We start from the raw sequence: 20,261 nt of genomic DNA on the forward strand, positions 1-20,261 counted from the left end.
GGAAGAAGAGCAACCTGTATCCTACAGGCACAGCCCCCAAAGGGTGCTTCACTAGGTCCTGGCAACTGGCTCAGACATAGCATCAACTGCTACATGAAACAGTCTCACAGACTTTTTAGAAATGGTTTTAGACATACTGGTGCCATTTCAGTCGGAAAGCAATGCTCTGTGAGTGGTACCCACTGCTGCATATCACTGCAGGAGTCATATCTATCATTCAGAGGTGTCCAGTATGAGAACAGTGACCATGTCCTTGTATCACTAAGGGCCATGAGACAAATTTGGCTGATTAATTCAGGCTTTCTGCTGAGATGCACAGGTATGGTAACAAGCAACAACCAGTGTCTGCTAAGACAATGCCTGTGATGGGGTGAGAAATCACTGTAGCCCATACAGCTGATGCCTCAGTTGAACCACACCTGGTTGCGACTCACCTGCGTGGGACACAGACACACCCCCACTTGGGAAACCACGTGTCTAGGAAAGAAGTGCTTTGCCTGGTACCACCAGAGGAGTGGAGTCAGGACCTGTCCAACCCAAGCCCTCGGGGTGGCAGGGCTCACCTTGCACGACGAGGCTGCCCTGCGCAGTGCGGCGCACGCGCGTGCCGGGTTTGTTGGCGGCGCACACGTAGATGCCAGAGTGCTGCACTGTGAGGTCCGAGATCATGAGGTTTCCTGTGCCCAGAACCTGGATCCCCTCCACGCCAATCGGGCGGCCATCTGAAAGAAGGGGAGAAGGACAAGAGTCACATGCTGGACCTTAGGGTGAGGTTCTCCAGGGCACAGCTCTCAGTGAGATCCAGTCTAAGTACTGGAGTGGTGCCATGTTCTGCTACGGCCATTTGCCAAGTAAAGTCAACGGGATTTAGCTGATGCTCTTATCAGAACTGCCTTCTGCAGAAACCAGATCCTTATTTACATGTTTGCCCCAAATCACTCTTTGCTGCTTAAAAACCCAAAGTACCACCACCACAGGAAAAGTGAAAGCTTTCAACCATGTGTTCAGACTAAGATGAAGTACCCAGAACACAGTTCAACAGAGTGGTTAAACCAAGGTAAATCATCTTAGCTTCTCTGAGCTATTGCCTGGGTTCTTCCATTAGAATGAGCAGAGATCACTCAGTTCAATAGCCTATTTCCAACAGAGAAGCTTCATGAAGAAGTCCAGCTAACGTACTCCAGTGCTTCCCTGACACACTTTCCTAGCCACCAGCAATTTATGACCTACAGATTACCTCACCCAGAAGTTACACCACTTTACCTGTTAACCTTTGATGGATTTTTGTGGCTTCTGAAAGTAAGAGAACCCTGGATTTTTGATTCCTTAGCCCTTGAACACACACTAGCTCAAGGCTGAGGAGCTGGTTTCTCAGCTGGTGGTTAGATCTCATTCACTCTGGCTTGGAAGGGCAACTGAAAATGGCTGCCACCCCCCCACCCCCGCCCAAGTGCTGGATATGAGGCATGTGAAATAGTTCAGTATCAGGGAATTCACTTTTATCCTATTTTCTCTGGAAAATTCCCAGCCAGCTCTAATTACAATGTGTTTCATTAGTATCAGGCTATTGCTTTCTATTGTTTCATTGATTTAAGACACTGTCTGACAAAGGCAGCTCTAAATCAGGCCTAGCACATGTCAGGGTGTCTGAGCAGAGGGGCAAGGCAGGGGAGTTTTACTGGAGGAGCAGTTAAAGGGAGCACCCTTTCATCAGACAGGAATCAGGGATTCAGTTCTCTCAAGTTTGCTCATGGAGGAGTTTAAAGAACCTACAGAAACCAGAGAAGCAAGAACCAGCCCTGGTGATGGCCCCACCTGGCCTCCCCATGAGACTTCCATACTCATGTGCTCCACTACAGTGGAAGAGCCTGGTCTTGTGCTCCAAAGTGTGCCATAATCTTGCCATGAGCTTCAACTCCAACACAGAGAGCATGCAGGGCTAGCTAAAAGTCACCCTGCAATCACATGCTTTAGATTTAATATCATGCTTTGCAGAATAAAAAATATTAGAGAATTTGGGTCATTCATAACCAACAGGTTCTGGAACAGATTGGGAAAACTCTTCCTCCTCCACAGAGTGCAGATGGATCTCTGCTTACCTGTAGAACTCCATGGGCTGCAGAGGCACAGCCGCCCCACCAAGGGCTGCACCCCAGCCTGCAGGGGAATCTCTGCTCTGGCACTGGGAGCAGCTCCTGGCCCTACTTCTGCATTGACCTGGGGGTCTTGCAGGGCTGTTCCTCTCACATGTTCTCACTCCTTTCTCCAGCTGCAATTTGCTCTTGTGCAATAACTTTTTTCCCTTCTTAAATTGGTTATCCCAGAGATGCTGCCACCACTGCTGATGGGCTTGGCCTTGGGCAGCGGTGGGCCCACCTTGAAGCTGGCTGGAATTGGCTCCATTGGATATGAGGAAGCTCCCAGCAAATCCTCACTAAATCCATCCCTGTAGCTCCCACACTACCAAAACCTTGTCATGCAAACCCAATACAACCATAGGAGTGAGGGATCCCATTTTCAGATTCCAGGAAGCATCCTGCTAGGAAACATGGGCAAAGCATGGGCTGAGAGCTACAAAGGCACTTTCCAAACCTATCTCCTGCCATGCTCTGCACATAATTGTTTTTCAGGAAATTTTGAAGCTTAAAAGTTTCATTGCTTCATTAGACAGGAAATGCCAAACCTCTTCATTATTTGCATTGCAAAGAAAATTCTTGGATCTCTTAGAGAGAGAAAAACAATGTCATTAAAGAATCACACTGCTGGCCAAGCCACCACTGCAGTAAATGGCTCAGTCATGAAAAGGACAGTAAAACATGACCTGTCCCACATTTAATGAGCAATAACAAAGAACCATTCCTTCCAAACAGCATTTGAACTGAAGTGTAAAGAGGTCTGAATTAAATCCAAATTGAACTTGATTTCATCTTTTAAGTTAGACCTTTCTGAAGTCTGTATTTACAATAGGTGTAAAAATCAAATCTCTCTCTTGAGGGAGGGATGGGGCCAGTGAATGATGTGAAATGGTCATACCTGGATCTTACATCACATCACTGCCTTGAGAAATACCATGGAAATGGGACTTGAATGTCAGCAGTTTTACTGTATTATTTATAACGTGCTCCATCATTTCAGCATGCAAAGACTCAGCCTGCAGCAGGTGCTCCCCCCCAGTCCAAATACCAGTATCAATATGCCCTCAGTTATGTCTCCAGTTCCAGCTATTAGAAGTCTGGTGGTCTGAGGAGACATCTCCTGTCCACACATCTTTCATTTCCCTGGAGAACAAAGCCCTCCAAGCTCAGAAGCCTTGGTGGATCTGCCATTTGGGTCAGTGTGGCCACCTCTAACAGCCAACAAAGATCACTGTGCCTGATCACCTCAGACACTTCTCACTCAAGCCCTCCCTTTCCAAAAGCACTGAAAAGGCTTCTACAGAAACATCACTGCTTTCCCAGTCTGTTCCATCCTTCTCACTCTGTGCCTCACTCAGCCTGAGCCATCCTGCAGTCAGCTAGAAGGTCTTCAGCTAATATCTAGTCCAAGTTAGCAACACTGACAACACATAAATAATACAGTGTGTTTACACAAGAAATTCCTTGCATCCTGAAAGCTCAGCACTTTGCAGAACCACTGTGCTGAGGGACTCACACCTGCTTTGCAAAGGTTGCTATTTATTTTAACCCTGTTTTCTTTACAGAGAGACTTGAAGAATGGTTTGGATCAGGCAATCCAAACCCTGCAAATCCACCTTCCTGGCATCACCTGCCACCACAAAGTCATCTCTTCATGGAGGAGATCTGAAAGACTGCAAAAGCCAACATTTGCTCAGTTCCCAAAGCTGTCAGGACCCAGGCAGGCTTGAAACCACTGCTCATTTAACATGACCTTCTACTTCTTTTAAAGAAGTCAAAAGCAGAAAATTTGAGGTCTGGAGAAAAGCCAGTCTGGAGGGAAATGCCTGACAGGTTTTCTCTTTCAAGTCCCTCAGCTGATGAGGACAAAAGGGGGAGGTTCCGCTCTTGTGAAGAGAACAGTGACCTCTAATTAATAAAGGAGACCATTCTCCAAATGGGAGATGCTCCCAAAGATGCTCTGGCTATAGACAAGTAGAGACTTCACTGAATCATAGGATGGTTTGGTTTGGAAGGGACCATAAAGATCATCTCATTCCAATCCCCCTTCCATGTGCAGAGACACATTCCACTACCCCAGGGTGCTCCAAGCCCCAGCCAACCTGGCCTTGGACACTTCCAGAGATGAGGCAGTCACAGCTTCTTTGGGGAACCTGCACCAGGGCCTCCCCACCCTCACAGGGAAGAATTTCTTCCTAACACTCAATCTAAATCTACCCTCTTTCAGCTTAAAGCCATTCCCACCTTTTCCTATCACTGCACACCCTTGCAAAAAGTCCCCGTCCTAAAGCCTTCCTTTAGGTACTTCCAGGTTCCCTATGGGGGTGAAGTCTGGATGAAGGACGCCTGCAGTTTGGGAGCCACATTATTTATTTTTCCAAGGTGTATGTGATGCTTTCTGGAGCCCATTCTCTGCCTGCTAACCGAGTGATTGGCACACCAGCACCAATTACAGAGCCCCTTAAAACGTGCCAGGCAATATGAATATGCAACAACACGAACGCCTTTCTTTCATAAGTAGCAAGTAGAAAGAAAGTAACAACTTTCTAATGTTGATCATTTAGGTCTTTTGTGAATTCTTTGTATTGTGTCATAGTAGCCTTCCACTTTTTAGACACATGGGTCTCCTGCTCCTGAGGACACCGGGCACTGTGGATTAGCATATTTAGAGTACATTGCAACAGTTGACTATTCAGTATGTGAAGTGGTGAAATTTACTCTATTATTTCTAAACACTTACGGGAACGGTGCTCCTGTCAACCAGTCAGCCATCTATTGCAAGCTTCTGTGTCCAATAAGTTACCAATTAATTGGCTCCTACAATTGTTGTATAGTTTACTTCTTGAATGGCTCCCTCTTTAGTAATTTCCTTCCCATTGTGCAGCCCTTTCTGACAACTTCTGTATAACGCTATCAGATAATCACTGTCCTTTCTTTCTCGCCTCACTTTTCTGTATCTCTCTAAATAGTTTATTATTCTGCTTTGGTACCTTTTATGGAGGCCAGCTCAGTGGCCTGTCAGTTAAAGGGTAAGGATACATTAAAATCGTCGTTCATTCAAAAGGCTTTGCAGTAAGTGCCCAGGATATTCATTTGTGCACACATACAGGTCCAAGCCTGAAGTGCGTAGCTCTGAAAGGAAAAGCCCTATCTTCCCTGAACAAACCCTTAATGATTTTACATCTCTCTCAGAGCCTGCTCTCTAATGAATGTTGACATTTCATGCACGGCGAGACACAGGAATTCTGTTTGTGGTCAGGGGCTACAACATATTCCCAAAGAAATTAAATTCAAAATTGATTGTGTGACACTCAAAAACTGGCCCAGAATTTGAATTATTTCCTTCAAGCAAAATATAGCTAGCTGCTTTTCCCACTGAAAACCGGCCAGGTTTTAGCAAAGCCAAAGCAAGAAGTGCAAATGGTGTTTATGGCTTGCTTTCCCCTGTACCAGAAAGCTGTGAAAGCAAAATTGTTCTTTTGCTCCTTTTTGACAGAAGAAATGCCACAATGTCAAAACTGTGAGCAAAGGGGCTCAGAGAGAATTTCCAAAAAGGCAATGTGCCCTGTGCAAAGTCCCAGCACAAGAGCAATGCCACAGCTCTTTCTTACTTCTACAAGGCAAGAAAGATGCTCACACAGAATTTACTTTTTTTGCTTAAATTAAGCCATTCCTATTGCTAAGTCAGCTGGATCTCTCTAAGACTTTGTGGCTGTGGATTTTTTTATTTCTGCAAACAGATTAAAGAGATTTTTTTCCTAAGCTGAGTGAGTTATCTGTAAGAGGAATTTCAGGAAGAAGACCTTCACATGGAGGAAGCCAGAGCTGACGGATACTCTGAGGACCTCCCTGTCCAGCACAAACCCCTCTCCTTCCCCACGATCACACAGACAAGGAGACATGAAAGTCTCCTGAAATGGCTACAAAGAGATGACAAAGCCTCCAAGTCATCAGAGAGCCCGTGCACCGCGTCGCTGTCAGGATCACTGTCATCTTAAACGAGACCTTGTGATGCTTTGGACAGGAAACATTCCTGCTGAAGGGAAGGGAAAATAACAAGATCTGTTTCCCATTCAGTAGCTCTGATTCTGCCACTGTGCTGCGAAGTAGCATGGAGAGGGTATTTATTTTTGGTGGAAGCCAATGCTGAGCTCAGACCATCCAGACAAACATTGCACGGCGCTATTACATCTTCATTATTGCACTGCTCTATAGAGACAAGTGTTTTGAAGAAGGTAATAAACACTTATAATTAAGGCAATTATAAAGTAGTTTATTATAGTTGAGCACTAACATAGAGCTGTCTTGTGTCCAAGAGAACCAAACCAGTGATATAGAGTATCTGGGGAATTTTTAAAACAGCATCAATCTGATGGTTATGGCTCTGGAGGCAAAAATACCAGTTAGTGGCATACAAAGGCTGATTTTACAAGCCACTAGAGGATGCAAGGAGGGAAAACATGGAAAAAATGTGCAACTGATACTGGATGCAAGTCCTCATTCCCTGGCAGGCAGCTCTGGAGTGGGAAATCACCCTGCCCATGAGCTGACCATGAACCTTGGAGAGCTGTGGGAGTGGAGTCCCACATCCAGCACAGCAGCATGAGACAGAATTATCCCTGTTTGTGCTTCACAGCCTCTTTGGGAAACACCAGGAGATGAGCATCCCAAAATTGATGTGACCTCGAGGACCACAGGATCTCCAGAAATCCCAACTGAACCCAACCCCACTGTGCACACAGGCAGAGTTACAAGCTCTGGGAGATAAAACAAAATTCATCAGCTCTTCACTCAGCACAGGTTTCTGTAGGGCAATGGAAGTGTTGTTCTGAGCAAAACAGTTTCTAAGCTATCATCACAAAGTTAGAATATAAAATAAACCTTAGAGAAACACAGTCCTTTGCTCCTCCTTGCTTGCATGATGCCATCAGACACTGTCTCTGGTTTCCATGCTGATTTAAAAACATATCACGGACCCCAGCAGCAAGCATTTGTTTTTTCAGGGCTTCAGATACACTTTAAACACTCTCTCCCCCTTAAAATTGTTTTAAAACTCCCTGAACAGGCAGCAAATTTCTTTCAAGTCTGTTTTTATGTGAAAGATGTGTTTGTGTATGATTTTGCTTCTCTAGGCCAACAGTGGTGATGTTTTTGATGCAGCAGCAGAAGATGCTGTCACTTGAGAAAAGATAAAATTATCACCTTTCATGAAACATCTACAGGTTTAACCAACCCACTTCTCTAACAGCTGAAAACAGAATCTTGGCAGAGAGAAAAAACAAAGTGTAGACATGAGGATAAAAAGCACTTCAAGCCTACAATTACCTTCTGGGAAGGGAGAGGGTGAATCAGTTGTTGTATAAAACAGTCAGTGGCACCTACCTATTTCCTACATGATGGCTATGGAGAGGAGAAGGAGGAGGAGGAGGAGGAGGAGGAAACCCCAGTGACCCCAGGGCTTACCGAGGCGGCTCCAGGAGACGATGGGCCGGGGGTTGCCGGTGGCGATGCACTCCAGCACCGCCGTCTGGTGCACGGTCAGCGTCAGGTTCTCCGGGCCCACGAGGATCATGGGGTCCTTGTACACGGTGGAGTGGGAGCCTGCAACGACAGCACCATCGTCAGAATGCTTCTGATTGCCTCTGTTTATAGGGAACATCGAGGACTTTGGGCATCCTCTAAGTACATCTCTTCTAAGTACACATCCTCTTTCATCAGGAGCTGTAGTCACAGGAGGAGTAATGAGCTCAAACTGGAAGAGGGGAAATTGAGGTTAGGTATTTGGAAGAGACTCTTCCCTGTTAGGGTGGTGAGGCCCTGGCACAGGCTGCCCAGAGAAGTTGTGGATTCCATCCCTGGAAGTGTTCAAGGCCAGGCTGGGCAGGACTCAGAGCAACTCAGAGCACCTTCTAGTGGAAGGTGTCCCTGCCCATGGCTGGGGGTGGAACGAGATGATCTTTAAGGGTCCTTCCAACCCAAACGATTCCAGGATTCTAAATTATGTGGCTGGTGTAACCCTCAATAAATCTGAGATGTACATGAAACAAAAGGAGCACAGTGTTTGTGTGACAGTCACACTGAACACATTTTAAGTGTGCATTGATTATTCCTGGGGAAAACCCCTGAAGCAATGACCCAGCCACAAACAGCCCTGTTAACACCTGGATATCAACAGCATAAAGAAGGAACTGCACAGAGAAGATGTGCATGGTATATAAGGAAAACACAACATGAAAGACAGCAGGAATGCAAATAAATGAGGGAGTTGCTTTATCTTTCAGCATTTCAAGCCACAAAGTAATCCACACAGACCACAATGCCTAACTCTGTCTCTGTGAGCATCCTCTCTTGCTGCTGGTGTCACTTGCTCCAAAAGACCTGTCCTGGGACAAGGAGTGATGGAGGTAACAGTCCCTGACTCCTGCTGAGGAGCTTTCTGAGAGGAAACTCCTCTGACGACTGCATCCTACTTTTTCCTACCATTTTCCTGCAAGGAGAGGATGCATCCCATTGCACTGATACAACTGTGACATATTTGCTGCTCATGATACAATCACTAATCCTTTATTTGCACTATAGTAGCACCAAGTGGCAGCAACCAAGAATAAAACCCATCATGCAAGATGGATGTGCAGACCCATAACAGAACAAAATCCTGGCGCAGTGACCCTGGACACCAGACAGGCACAAGAAAGGCAAAAGGAAACACATTTCACTAGACAGAATGACAGCATGGGACAAAACCATCATCCTGTGTTATGTATACCACAGCTGATCCCACATCTCCTGAGTCCCTGAAAAGTGCCTTATCCCTGGGCCAAAAGTCCCTGCAGCCTTTACTCCCACTTTCTGGAAGCAGGAGAGGAGGAACTCAAGAGATATTCTCAGTTTTCCATCAGTAAACAGGAATAGTGAAAATTAGTCTTCCTCCCTGTCTCTGATGAGAGCTGGGTTATACTCAGAAATGCTGAGGTCAAAGCAATGTTTAAAGAATTCCATCAATCTTACAGCTGCTGGCAAAAAAAGCTCTGTACACCTGCAAAGAGAAATACCTGGGCTGGTCATCTGCCCCCAAGCAGGAGCGGGGCACAGGGAGGGCTGGGGAGCACAGCCCTGGCTGGGCTTTGCCAAAGGGATCAACCCACACTGACTCCTGTACATGGACTTTCCAATGTTCAAAAGGCTCACTACAGGGAAGTGATCCACCCAAATCTATCTACAGGGGCTTTTCTCCAAGAAAAACAATTTCTTCCTGCACTTTTGAGTGTTACTCATTCACAGCAGCTCAGGGGCTGGAATCAGGGCATAGCAGGGGGATTCCACAGTGGTCCAAGGGCAAGCACAGATCAGAGCAGCTCGTTTGTTAATTGTTCCTACGGGGGCTAAGCAGGGAGCGATAAAGCGACTCCGAGCTTGTGTGTAAATGGGCAAAATCCAAGAAAAATCACCGTGTCAGTGTGACTTAAGAGATGACTTTCTCACTAAATGCATTTCACTGCAAGCCATAAAATGCAGATTTTTTGATGAGAACCAGAATGCACAATAAATTCATATGACCGGCTGGTTAACCCCAAGAGATCTGAAAAACAATACCTTCCCCTCAGCACCTCGGAGAGCCTTTAAAACCCATGTAGATTTATTGTTCTGAATCACAATACTAAATGTTCATGCTTAGAATAATACAGTATTATCAGCGTATTATATAGCGATTTCAATATTTCAAAACACAGAGAAATGAAATGAATTGTCCAAGGTCACCCAAGAATATCAGCAAATGGGAGCCAAGCTTTAAGCAGAATTTATGAAACACACTACTTTGACAATAAAATATTTAAATATCACATTCTTTGATTTCTACTCTGAGTCTTAGATATGCAAGTTTTTGCGTGTGGATTCAGCTCCCTGAGTTTGGGCAAATGCTGTCCAACTCTGGAAGTGGCATTTCCACCACTGCTCACCTTCTGCAAAGGCCGTGGAATGGCCCCGTAGCTTTGCTGCTGAGCCCACCACCCACAGCAGTGACAGCTCCAGGGCCAGCAGGGACTGGGACACAGCAGTCAGATGTCAGCACTGCACAAAGGGACCAACCATGTCCCAGCATCAAGGAGGAGGTTTCCTTCTTCAATCAGATCAGCTCTTTGATGCAGGGTCAGGAAGGAATGAGTGATAAAATGAGGGACTTATGGCAGGCGAGTGCTGCTGGAGCTCAACAGGGTTCACGGCAGCGCAGGGATTTATTCTGAAGGGGGAAAAGGCTCTAATGATGCCCCTGGTCCCCAGGGGCTCTGCCAGCAGCAGTCATAGTGAGGATGGGGAGGTCCCCAGCACTGCCAGCAGTGACAGGCACTCCAGCAGGGACAGGAGCGTCGCCTGCCAGATCTTGATCAAAAGGACAGCAGCAGAGAGAGCCGCAGCTCGCACTGGGAAGGTGTCAGTGCAGAGAGGCAGGCAGCCCCCGCGGGAGCAGCTCCGCTGAGCAGGCACTTGAAAATAATCAATCAGCAGGATTGGAAGACATCTCTGTGCTGCTCACTGCCGGCAGCCCCGCCACCACCGCCAGGCAGAGGAGGGAGAGCGCTGCAAGCAGGCTCCTTCACTCCCCACGGGCAGCCGCCCTCCTCCCCCTCTCCTGCCGGGCTGTGGCAGTACCCTGCAGGGCACAGGCTTCCAGAGCCCATTCTCACCCTCTCCCTCCTCCCTCCCAAGTCACGGCTTGGATTGGAAACCTCAGGGAAGCTGACCTGGTGCTTCTCTGCTGGTGAAGCAATGGCTGAAGTTGCTGCCTGGCAGGGAAAAGTGGGAGCCCTCCTGCCATCATGAAGAGCAGAGAGACCATTCCCAAGATACAAAAAATTTGCAAGAATTCTGCTTACCCCATCATGCCTAATGCCATGTGCACAGCAGCACTCACGTTAGCTCAGTATTTACTGACACAATACCCACACCAGCAAAGCAATGCTCCGTGCACCTCTGTGGCTCACCACAGCCTCTGCTGCCGTGCCAAAGCCCAGGGTTCACATGCTAACGCGTACCTGCTGTCCTGATCTAACAGATATTTGTGTGTTCTTAGCAAACACCACAGTGCATAAACCTTTTCCATGGAGGTTTAACCCAGTGCAATGAGTTTTCCATGCAAATGTCCAGTTACAGCAGAGCAGGCACTGAAGCATGGTCCAAACCCTTCAACAAACACTTACACACCGTGCCCATATTCATCATCCGACTGCTTTAAGGAGGAGAAAAAAACCACAAATGTTTCATGGACAGGAAACCTGGAAAATATCCATCTGCAATGAGGGATGGTCAGATGAGAACAAGTAGAGCTTTCTGCCCTGTGAGAAATAATAACTCAGGCCAGTAAACTGACACAAAGAACTTCACCACATTGATAATTTACTGCTCTTTATTCCCTCTATGTGGCTACTGTTTGCACAGATCAAGCAAACAGATAAGTAACAGGTACCTAAAGCTCCCAGGTCTTTCAGAACCAGTTAACCTGCTTTCTTTCCCATCAGAGTTGATATACACAGCATCACTCTTCCCTCGGCTTCACCCCATTTCACACGCACTGCTTTTTTACAGTCAGCAGAGGCTAATATGACACTTGGTAGAGGTGTTAAGTCTGCTCCAGAACCACTGGCCAGGCAGTGTTTTGGACGGTGATGGGAAGCTGTGAGATGTGTGCTGGAAAGCCTCCAGCTCCTGGGTACCAACAATTACATGTACATGATGGACAGGAGCATCAGAGCTCAGGGGAAAGACCTTTGGCTGCATGTAAGAAAGAACTCAGAAACACCCACTAAACCATCCCTGGGGAGACTTCCTCTGCCTGTTATCTCCAAAGATGCAATCTCCATTTCCACAGGGAATCAGGGATGTCCCGCACTGGAGGGGATCTTAACAACTAACAATCCAGAACATGGAAGGTGTTATGGCTGGACAGAGGAATGCCTCTCAGTGTGTTAGCCTGAAGCTCTCTCAAACTGTCCTGGTCCAGAACAGCAGTGGGAAGAAGACAGGAAGGCAGCCAGGACAGTGTAGCTGGCACTAACCTGACACGGTGAGCCGGGCCTCCCGGCTGAACTTCACGTTAGCAATATTGGTGGCAACGCAGTGAAATATCCCACTGTCTTCTGCCCTTAGCCCTGTTATCTGGAGAACCCCCTTGGGGAGCAGCGTGTACCTGTGGGAAGAGAAAACAGAATCAAAAGCTTGCAAAGCAGGACATGATGTGACACAGCGGGCTGCACACCCATCCAGGCAAGGCAGGCTGGCTCTCTGCATCCCAGTGCAGTGGTGCCAATACCACCAGGATGTCAACACTCATTTAGGCTGAGCCCAAGCCTGCTTCTGCATCAGTTCTTACTTTTTTTGGATACTTGAGCCTCTGGTCTTCTTTTACAGGGGAATAAAAGAAAATAATTTTTCTCCTGATACATCCTTGAGAAATGGTGATTTTTGCTGGAAGGCTACAAAATAGATGCTTCCTATATAACCTGTGGAAAAGCTCTGGCAGTGCATTTGCATGTGAAGACAGCTGACATTAGAGTTATCATGACATGGGAATTACCACTCATCAGCTGAAGCACAGTGACCAAGGACAGGCATCAGAAACCTGTGCTCCACACTCTCCACTCCAGGCCCAGGACTCAAATCCATATGACCGTAAAACCTCGGATGCATGAAAAGGTATGTTTAAAATAAATATTGCGTGGGCAAATGTAAACATCAATAAATATTTTATATCTTTAAAACACAGGCACATTTAAATCACGCGTGCATACACACATATATGTACACATACATTACAGGTTGCTTGGCAACCACTTGTTTAAATTGGCTGGTAGTAAGTCATTACACTGTGATGAGTTAATAATCCATTTCCATCCGGAAGATGAAGAATATCTTTCTCCATATCAGCATATGGTTAAGTGCCTATAACCTGCTCCCTGCGCCGCGTTCCAAACGTGCGGCTCTGTGTCGGTGGCAGCACGACAGCAATCAGTTCTACACGGCCCCAAGTTGATTGCAATCTCTCTGGGACTTTAAAATGCCCATTGTTTTGGATGAATTATACTACAAGAAGCCTTCATTTTTGTTAACAATCTGCCCACAGCATTAGAAGATTCAATTCCAAAGCTATTATTCTGCCTTCAAAACCTCCAAGTGCAAGACTCGGCATACAAATTTATATACACTTTATACGCAGAAATGCGCCAAGCGTGATTAATGCAGAAATCCAATTCAGTTAGAGAAGCAACTCTCATCACCCAGGCTCTGGTGTCAGAGATTAATCTACTGAGCTGACAATGAAAAACTTCCCCAATAACTTTACTCCTACAAAAAGCCAAATCTCTTCAAAATCAGGACATGAGTTTAAGGAAACTTTTCCTAGGCTACATCCTCCAGGGCTTGGGCAAACTCCCTTCCCCAGAGGAGACGCAGCAGGAACGAGCACAGCTTGGACCTTTCTAGGTTGGAGAAAAGTCTTGGCTTCTCAGCCTTGTGGTTCCCCAGCCTTGGAGAAAAGAAGTCCTGGTCACATTTAAATCCCTGCCACATTTCTGACCATCTGCACAACTGTGTCCCTGGGCTCAAATGCAAAGGATCAATGATTCATGAAAGACTTCAGGGAAACTTCACCTGTCCTGCAACATCTCACTGGGATGCCACACGGCATCCAGCACAGTTCTCCGGCCCTTACTTCTGCTGATGCCACCTCGGATCAGTGGCTCTGCTCTACCACATCCCCAGTTCAGCACCTGTATGAGTAAGAAGCCTTCAGAGGAGATCAAGTTCAACAAATCAACCTTGTGCTGGGCTAAAAAAAGCTTAGCTAAAAAATGCAAGGAAAAACAAAACCTGACAGTTGCAGTTTTCCACAGCAGATTTGGGCCTCTTGGGTCCTTCTACTGTAAGTTCACTGCCACTCTGAGAAGGTCAGGCATTGTTCCAGCCCTTGTGTTTTCTCCTGCCTCCAAAGAACCCAACCACATTCTGCTGCAGAACTGACATTTTTAAGAATAGAGGCTTTCAGGAAAATATTTACAGCTTCCTGGTTTCGCCTATTCCCAAGGCAGGGGCGTCAGTGCATGCTCGAGGTGTGCTGTGAGCGATTGTCTCCCGGCGCTGGTTGTGCGGCTCCCGGCAGCGGGCACGCGTTTCCTGCCAGCTGCGCTGCCCCGCGCCGCGCACCAAACCCTGATGAGGGATGCTTCCGACGCCAAGGGAGCGCCTGTCAAACACAGGAAGCGACGACGTGCCGCTCCAGGTCTAGGCTGGGAAGGGAGGCAGCTGGAGTTTCTCTTTAGGAGATTGTTTGGGAAATGGCAGCTCAGGGTGCTGTGGGAAGCTCTCTGCAGAACTCCCCAGTTGCCACACATGAGGGAGTCCACCAGGGAATGGCAGCCACAGTGAAATTCAGCACTTGCAAGAGTCCAGGACCCATGTGCAAGATCCTAAGTCATGGATCTGTCTCAGAAAGACTTACACAAAATGGAGCCATGGAGGGATGACAAAGCTACCCAGCTCTTAGAGGCTTGCTGGGCAGGTCACAATGCTGGAATATAAACCTGGAGCAGGGTTGATCAGAGACAGTCAGTGCAAGCCCTTCAAAATCAGCACATAGCTTTATCTACCGCACCTGGGAAACGCCACTGCTCCTACAAGGTGTTTGGCCAAAAGGAGAGCCAAACCAGAAAAGCCACAACAAACTAAAAAGAGTCTTCCATGCTGGAAACACTGGCCAAGACCCTTAGCCCAGGTTAGTTGTGTCCAAGCACAACTGGAAGCAATAGAAAGTCTGGCCATCTTTTCCCACCTGGAGAAAGGTCAGCAGCACATGGCTTAGACATGTCCTACCTTTCATTGTCTGTGTTGACTGGCATGCTGTTCTTATGCCATAGGATGACTGGCTCAGGCAAGCCGTGGATCTGGCACTGGAATCTTGCTACACCGCCTTCCTCTACCACTGCATTCTGAGGGTGGATGTGGAAGTCAGACATTGCTGGAAGACAAAAAGAGAGACAAAATTATTCACATGTGAAGAAAGATCCAACTGGAAGATGTCAGCAACTTTACATGACCTAGAAACACACTCTCATTTCCCACAGAATGCAAATGGGACTGTAATGTAATGTAAGAGCAGAAGGCCAGCTTGCAGCCTAGCCTTCTGCATGGAAAAACAAGACTAGTGGGAAGGTCTTGGTATCCCACCTGCCTCTGCACATTGAAATGATTGGCTCGACCAGAACAGCAGACTTTGCTCCAAGACCCTCATGGTGCTCAGCAAGGTCTGCTGGGGCAGCAAGAAACACAGACACTGCACTGGCCCTTATCAGACATCATTCCCAATAGCTTGAGCAGTCTTTGGATCCTAGTCCACATCAAAAGAGAGATGTATTCTTTCTGTTGCCATCAATGTCTTGCCTGTTGTAAATATCCTTCTGATATGTACAGCTTGACTCCTAAATTCATGTTATTTAAATAACTTCAGTAGAAGAATGCCAAAATACCCTAGTGAAACATACAGCCCTTGATTTCCACCTGTTTGCAGGTGCTCCTGCTCATTGCATACTCTGCCTTCCAGCACAGCAGCAGGAACAGCCACATCCCCAGGTTGGGGAGCAAAAGGATTCAGTCAAGAGAAAGAGCAGCTGCCAAGAGCTCAGCAAAACGAGGCTTTTGGGGCTGGGACCACCCGACAGCAAATGATGAGCCCCAGCATGCCCACGCAGGGTGAATACAGACCAGCCTGTTCCAGCAAGCCACAGCTGTAACCACCGTGTGGAAACACTCTGGCACGCTGTTAGAGCTACATAAATAATACCGTAATCATTACTATTAATTAATTGGAAGGTGCTGCCTGTTGACTCTGCAATAAACATATTCAAAGCTAATAAACATCCCAGTGGTTATTGAGCTCGTGATTCATATAAAGTGCTGCATCCACAGGAAGGTCTCTCTCATTACCATACAAAACAAACTCCAGGAGAACTCCCTGCTCTGCCGCCCCAGCCCGATGACACCCCTCTCCCCAGCAAGAGAACCTCGTCCCCTTTTACAAGCATCAAGTGCAATGACTGTGGGTCTGTTAAGGAACAAGCTGCCTATGTGTCAGGGCAGCTTAATCATTCATCTGCAAACTGCAGTTGGGCTCAGGCAGATGGGAGATGGCCATTAGCAATCATACATTAAATATGTGTTGCATTAACCTGCGCTGCTCCCGCAACCACCGCTCTCAACCCGCTGATGGCAGATTTGTTAAGCTGATGGAGTAGCACAGAGCAAAGCCCCAGCCCTGCACAGTTGCAGGGTTGGGAAGGTTTTGTAGGTATGAGGGTGGGATGGGCAGCCAGCCCCACGTCGGGAGCCAGACCGGGGAGTGGCTGCGCAATGTTCCAGCCAGATGGCGACACACCAGCACAAGGTGAAAGATCACGGAAAATTGTATTTCTCTTTCCCAAGATAAAAGCCAATGCAATTATCCTCTCTGGTATAGGATTATAGGATGGAGCCCAATAGTGCAATGGCAATTTACCCAATTCATATAGATTTAGCCTTGAAATGAGACTGATCATGGCTCAGAGCATTCAGACACGGAAAGGAGCCCAAAGCCTGCTAGGAGGTCTCTCATCACTAGGTGATGCCACTTCCAAGGTACCAAGGGATGCTTCAAAAGATGGGGGATCCATGGGTGCCTGCAGCAGAGGAGCTCAAGGGAGCCTGCAGAACATTTCAAGGCTGGAGACCCAGACCAGGGTGAGCATTTTTGCAAAGTCAAAGCTTATGGACCCTCACTAAGAAATGAATCCAAGAATTACTGAGAATGACACAAAGCTCTCTAAGAAAATTTTTTAAAAAGCAGGGATTCAGATGCCTGTAGGAAAAATCCTTTCAAATGTACAGATGCTCAGCACTGAGGTTTTCTGGTGGTTGACAGGGTTGATAAAAGAGGGAGGTGTGAATGAGAACAGCCCAGCACAGACTTCGCTCTGCCGGCTACAGAATTCATCGCCATTCCTTTATTTCAATAATATCACCTCTTATAGGTAAAACTGCAGCAATAACCTCTACTCTTAAAGACACCAGTATTAATATTTATCATGAATAAAACATGGTAAGTTATAAATAATTCAGTTATGAGGATGTTAAGTAAAATATTACTCTTCAACGACACTATAATGTGGCTTTGAAGCACAGTTTTATGTTAAATGCCTAGGAAACACTGTGACCCTTGCCAAGACCAGCTGGTTTGCAGAAGATGCATTAAAAATTCATGCACTGAGCTACAAAATGCTATTTTTAAAACAGGTTTACGAGTTTATTTACAGTTGCAGAGACAAAAGACTTTTGGAGCATCTCCTGTAAAACAGCAACAAAACTTCAATGTGAGTGCCTACTGGGTTTTCAGCCTGGGAATAAATCACTGGGGAGAAGGAGAGGAGAGGGACAAGAGCTCAACTGCTTCACAGGGCATTGCCTGGAGGAGCTAAATCTCTGCTGACCCATGTGAGGTTTTTATATATATCCCAACTGACTGTAACAAACTCATGCAGCAGAGTGCTTGCTCCTGTTTGTCACTTGCCTTCCCGTGGCAAGCAGCAGGACCCCGTTACCAGCCGGGCGCTTTTGTTCCAGCCGCCAAGGAGAAGAGCTGCACGTCAGCCCGGGTGGGGTTGGCCAGCAGCCAGGGAGCTGCAGCTCATTTCTATGCTAATGGCTATAATAATTTTAAAAATAAATACATGCAATCACAATATTCACCCGCGAGCTCCTAAGAGGGGAGGCACTCACTAATCCATCTGCCAGCGGTCTCTGCCATCCAGCAATGCAGCATCCATGTGCCAGTGAAGGGACTGGTGCTACCCCAGGCCTTTTTTACCATCATCAGAGGGGTGAGTGCCACCCTGTTCCCATTAAATTTCCCTCTGCCATCTCCTTGTGTCATCAAGCCATAAAAATAACATAAATCACATGCACAGTCATTGCTCCACATTAATGCTCCAAGCTGTGATACCTCAGTGCTTTTGCTATCATCCCACCTGGATTTTGGCTGTGGTACACAGCAACTGCCACAGGGCACAGAAGGACAAAATTAGGGCCTACAGCAGACAGGGAATGGTCCTGGCAGCCCTTTGATGCTGCAGGCATGGAGCAGCCTCCTCCAAAAGATGCTGTCCAAGGCTGGATTCAGATTGAATGTTGACTGTCTAGAGTCACACAGACACATGAAGCAGAGGAGTTACTCTTCTTCTGCCCTTCCCCTGTGTTATATAACTAAGGACCTCAACTAGGATGATGCTGGATCAGAGGCAAGGCTCTTCCATATAGAAACCCCCATGCTTGGGATTGCCCACCACTTAACCCCCACTGGGATGCAGTCCCTGAAGGCATGTCCTATGGACACAGGTGAGCAGCAACTCTCATCCTCATCCATATTCATGGAGGACTCATTCTGGGGTCTCCTCTAATCAAATCACAAGCACTTTCTCCATCCCAACAGGCCCGGTGGAAAGGCCAATGGAATAAAAATGAAAATAGCTATCGAGTGAAATTTTCTCTACTCCATAAAAAACTAAATTGAAACCATTAGTGGCCAATCCTTTTTTGCTCAGTGCAGCATTAGTGCTAAGCCAGAGATTGACCTAGATTTGATATAGAAAAAGAAAACATTAACTTGGTATGTCAAAGCAAATCCCAGGCCTTTAGAATCATTAAAACACAAACATTGTGCAGGCACAAGGAGAGGAGGAAGACTTGAAAGGTTCAGTGCCAAACATGGTGTTAGGAGAGCATTTGGGAAGGCCAGCTAGTTCTGCAATCAAATTGCCTCTTGATTTTAAATTACTTATGGGGAAACAGAGACCCAAGCTGGCTCTGACACAAGATGATGCTGGGGAGGAATAAGCACCCACACCACCACAGATGCCACACAGTCCACAAATAGCAGCACACAAGTGAGGATCCTTTCTTCACATTTCTGCCACCAACCTGTTAAATTCAGACCTTTTCCAATGGAGGCATGTGGTTAAAATGCCTCAGCTAACACAGTATAAGGAACAAGAGTTTTATGGGGCTGTGCCTCCAGTACCTGGGCTTCCAGATGCTCCTGCCAAGGAGGGCAGGCTTCATTATCTCCCTTACAACTGAGGAAGGTGAAATCCGGGAGGCAAATTATTTGCCCAGAGCAGAGAACAAGCCATAGGCAAGCTGACCCCTTCCAAGACTGACTCAATTCCAACGACTGCTTATTCTGATACTGAATATACAGTGAGCTGCTGATTTTTATACTCAATTTCTCTATGTACTAATAAAATTGAATTCCTCTTCAGGTCAGCAGAAGCCAGGGTTGTTTTTTAAAACACAAGGAACACCATGCCAATTAATGCCAAACATGAACCACTCTCAAATCAGACTGAGAGCTCCAGCAGAACCAACCTTCAAAATCTGCGAGGCTCACGGAGTACCCAACTGCTTTTCCTGAAAGCCACCAGTGCCAAGGCAAGCAGAGGGATTAAATTTTCAATTCCCTCTTGGCTTAAGAGACCCTCACTACTAAGTCAGCAACCTGCCAGGGAACATTCTCAAAGAAGTCAGTAGGTAAAGGCTCTGCAGACTCAGGTCTTATTTGTCCCCTCCACACTATAGAAATGGAGGATTTGCCAATGAGAAGGAGCTGGCACAAAAGACGGGGGGCGTGTGGACACCACCAATCCAATCCTCTCCTCTCTTCCCCCTGCCTTCAAACAGCAACGCCTGCCCAAGCCTTTAAGAAAAAAAGACACTGAATCTTCTTTCTGTACTTTTTAAAGATGCATTTTTATAAAGCTAAAAACCAAGCCCACGGCAGGCCAGCCCAGTGGCTACTCCAGCTGCAGAGCAGCCTCTGCGCCTGCGAGCCGGCCCTGCGTGTCTAATGACGCTTTTGTGCGAGGCTGTTGCTGAACTGCCATGAGCCCAATTTTGAATGCAAGTCGCTTTGTGCATAGTGAAGCGTGAACAACAGCGCCGCCCATTTATCTATTTAATTCTCCAGGAGTAGCAGGAGCGGGGCCCTTTGCTCACATCTAAAGGGAAGAAAAATCGCCTTTCTCTCAGCTTTGGAAAGGGAGGGAAATATTAAAG

The 20,261-nt window shown here is 46.9% G+C and overlaps 1 protein-coding gene across 1 annotated transcript in view; it reads right to left on the minus strand.

The window, feature by feature from the left end:
* The window catches only part of IGDCC3 (immunoglobulin superfamily DCC subclass member 3), a 101,199-nt gene that overhangs the window by 28,931 nt on the left and 52,007 nt on the right, over positions 1–20,261 (minus strand). The window contains exons 3-6 of the mRNA XM_030955066.1: positions 14,997–15,141; positions 12,188–12,318; positions 7,599–7,736; positions 564–722 (exon numbers count right to left, since the gene is read on the minus strand). Of these exons, the coding sequence (XP_030810926.1) occupies positions 564–722; positions 7,599–7,736; positions 12,188–12,318; positions 14,997–15,141 (573 nt within the window). The remainder of the gene's footprint in view (positions 1–563; positions 723–7,598; positions 7,737–12,187; positions 12,319–14,996; positions 15,142–20,261) is intronic.

Source organism: Camarhynchus parvulus, chromosome 10, assembly GCF_901933205.1.
Source record: "Camarhynchus parvulus chromosome 10, STF_HiC, whole genome shotgun sequence".
In the NCBI taxonomy this organism is placed as follows: Eukaryota; Metazoa; Chordata; class Aves; order Passeriformes; family Thraupidae; genus Camarhynchus; species Camarhynchus parvulus.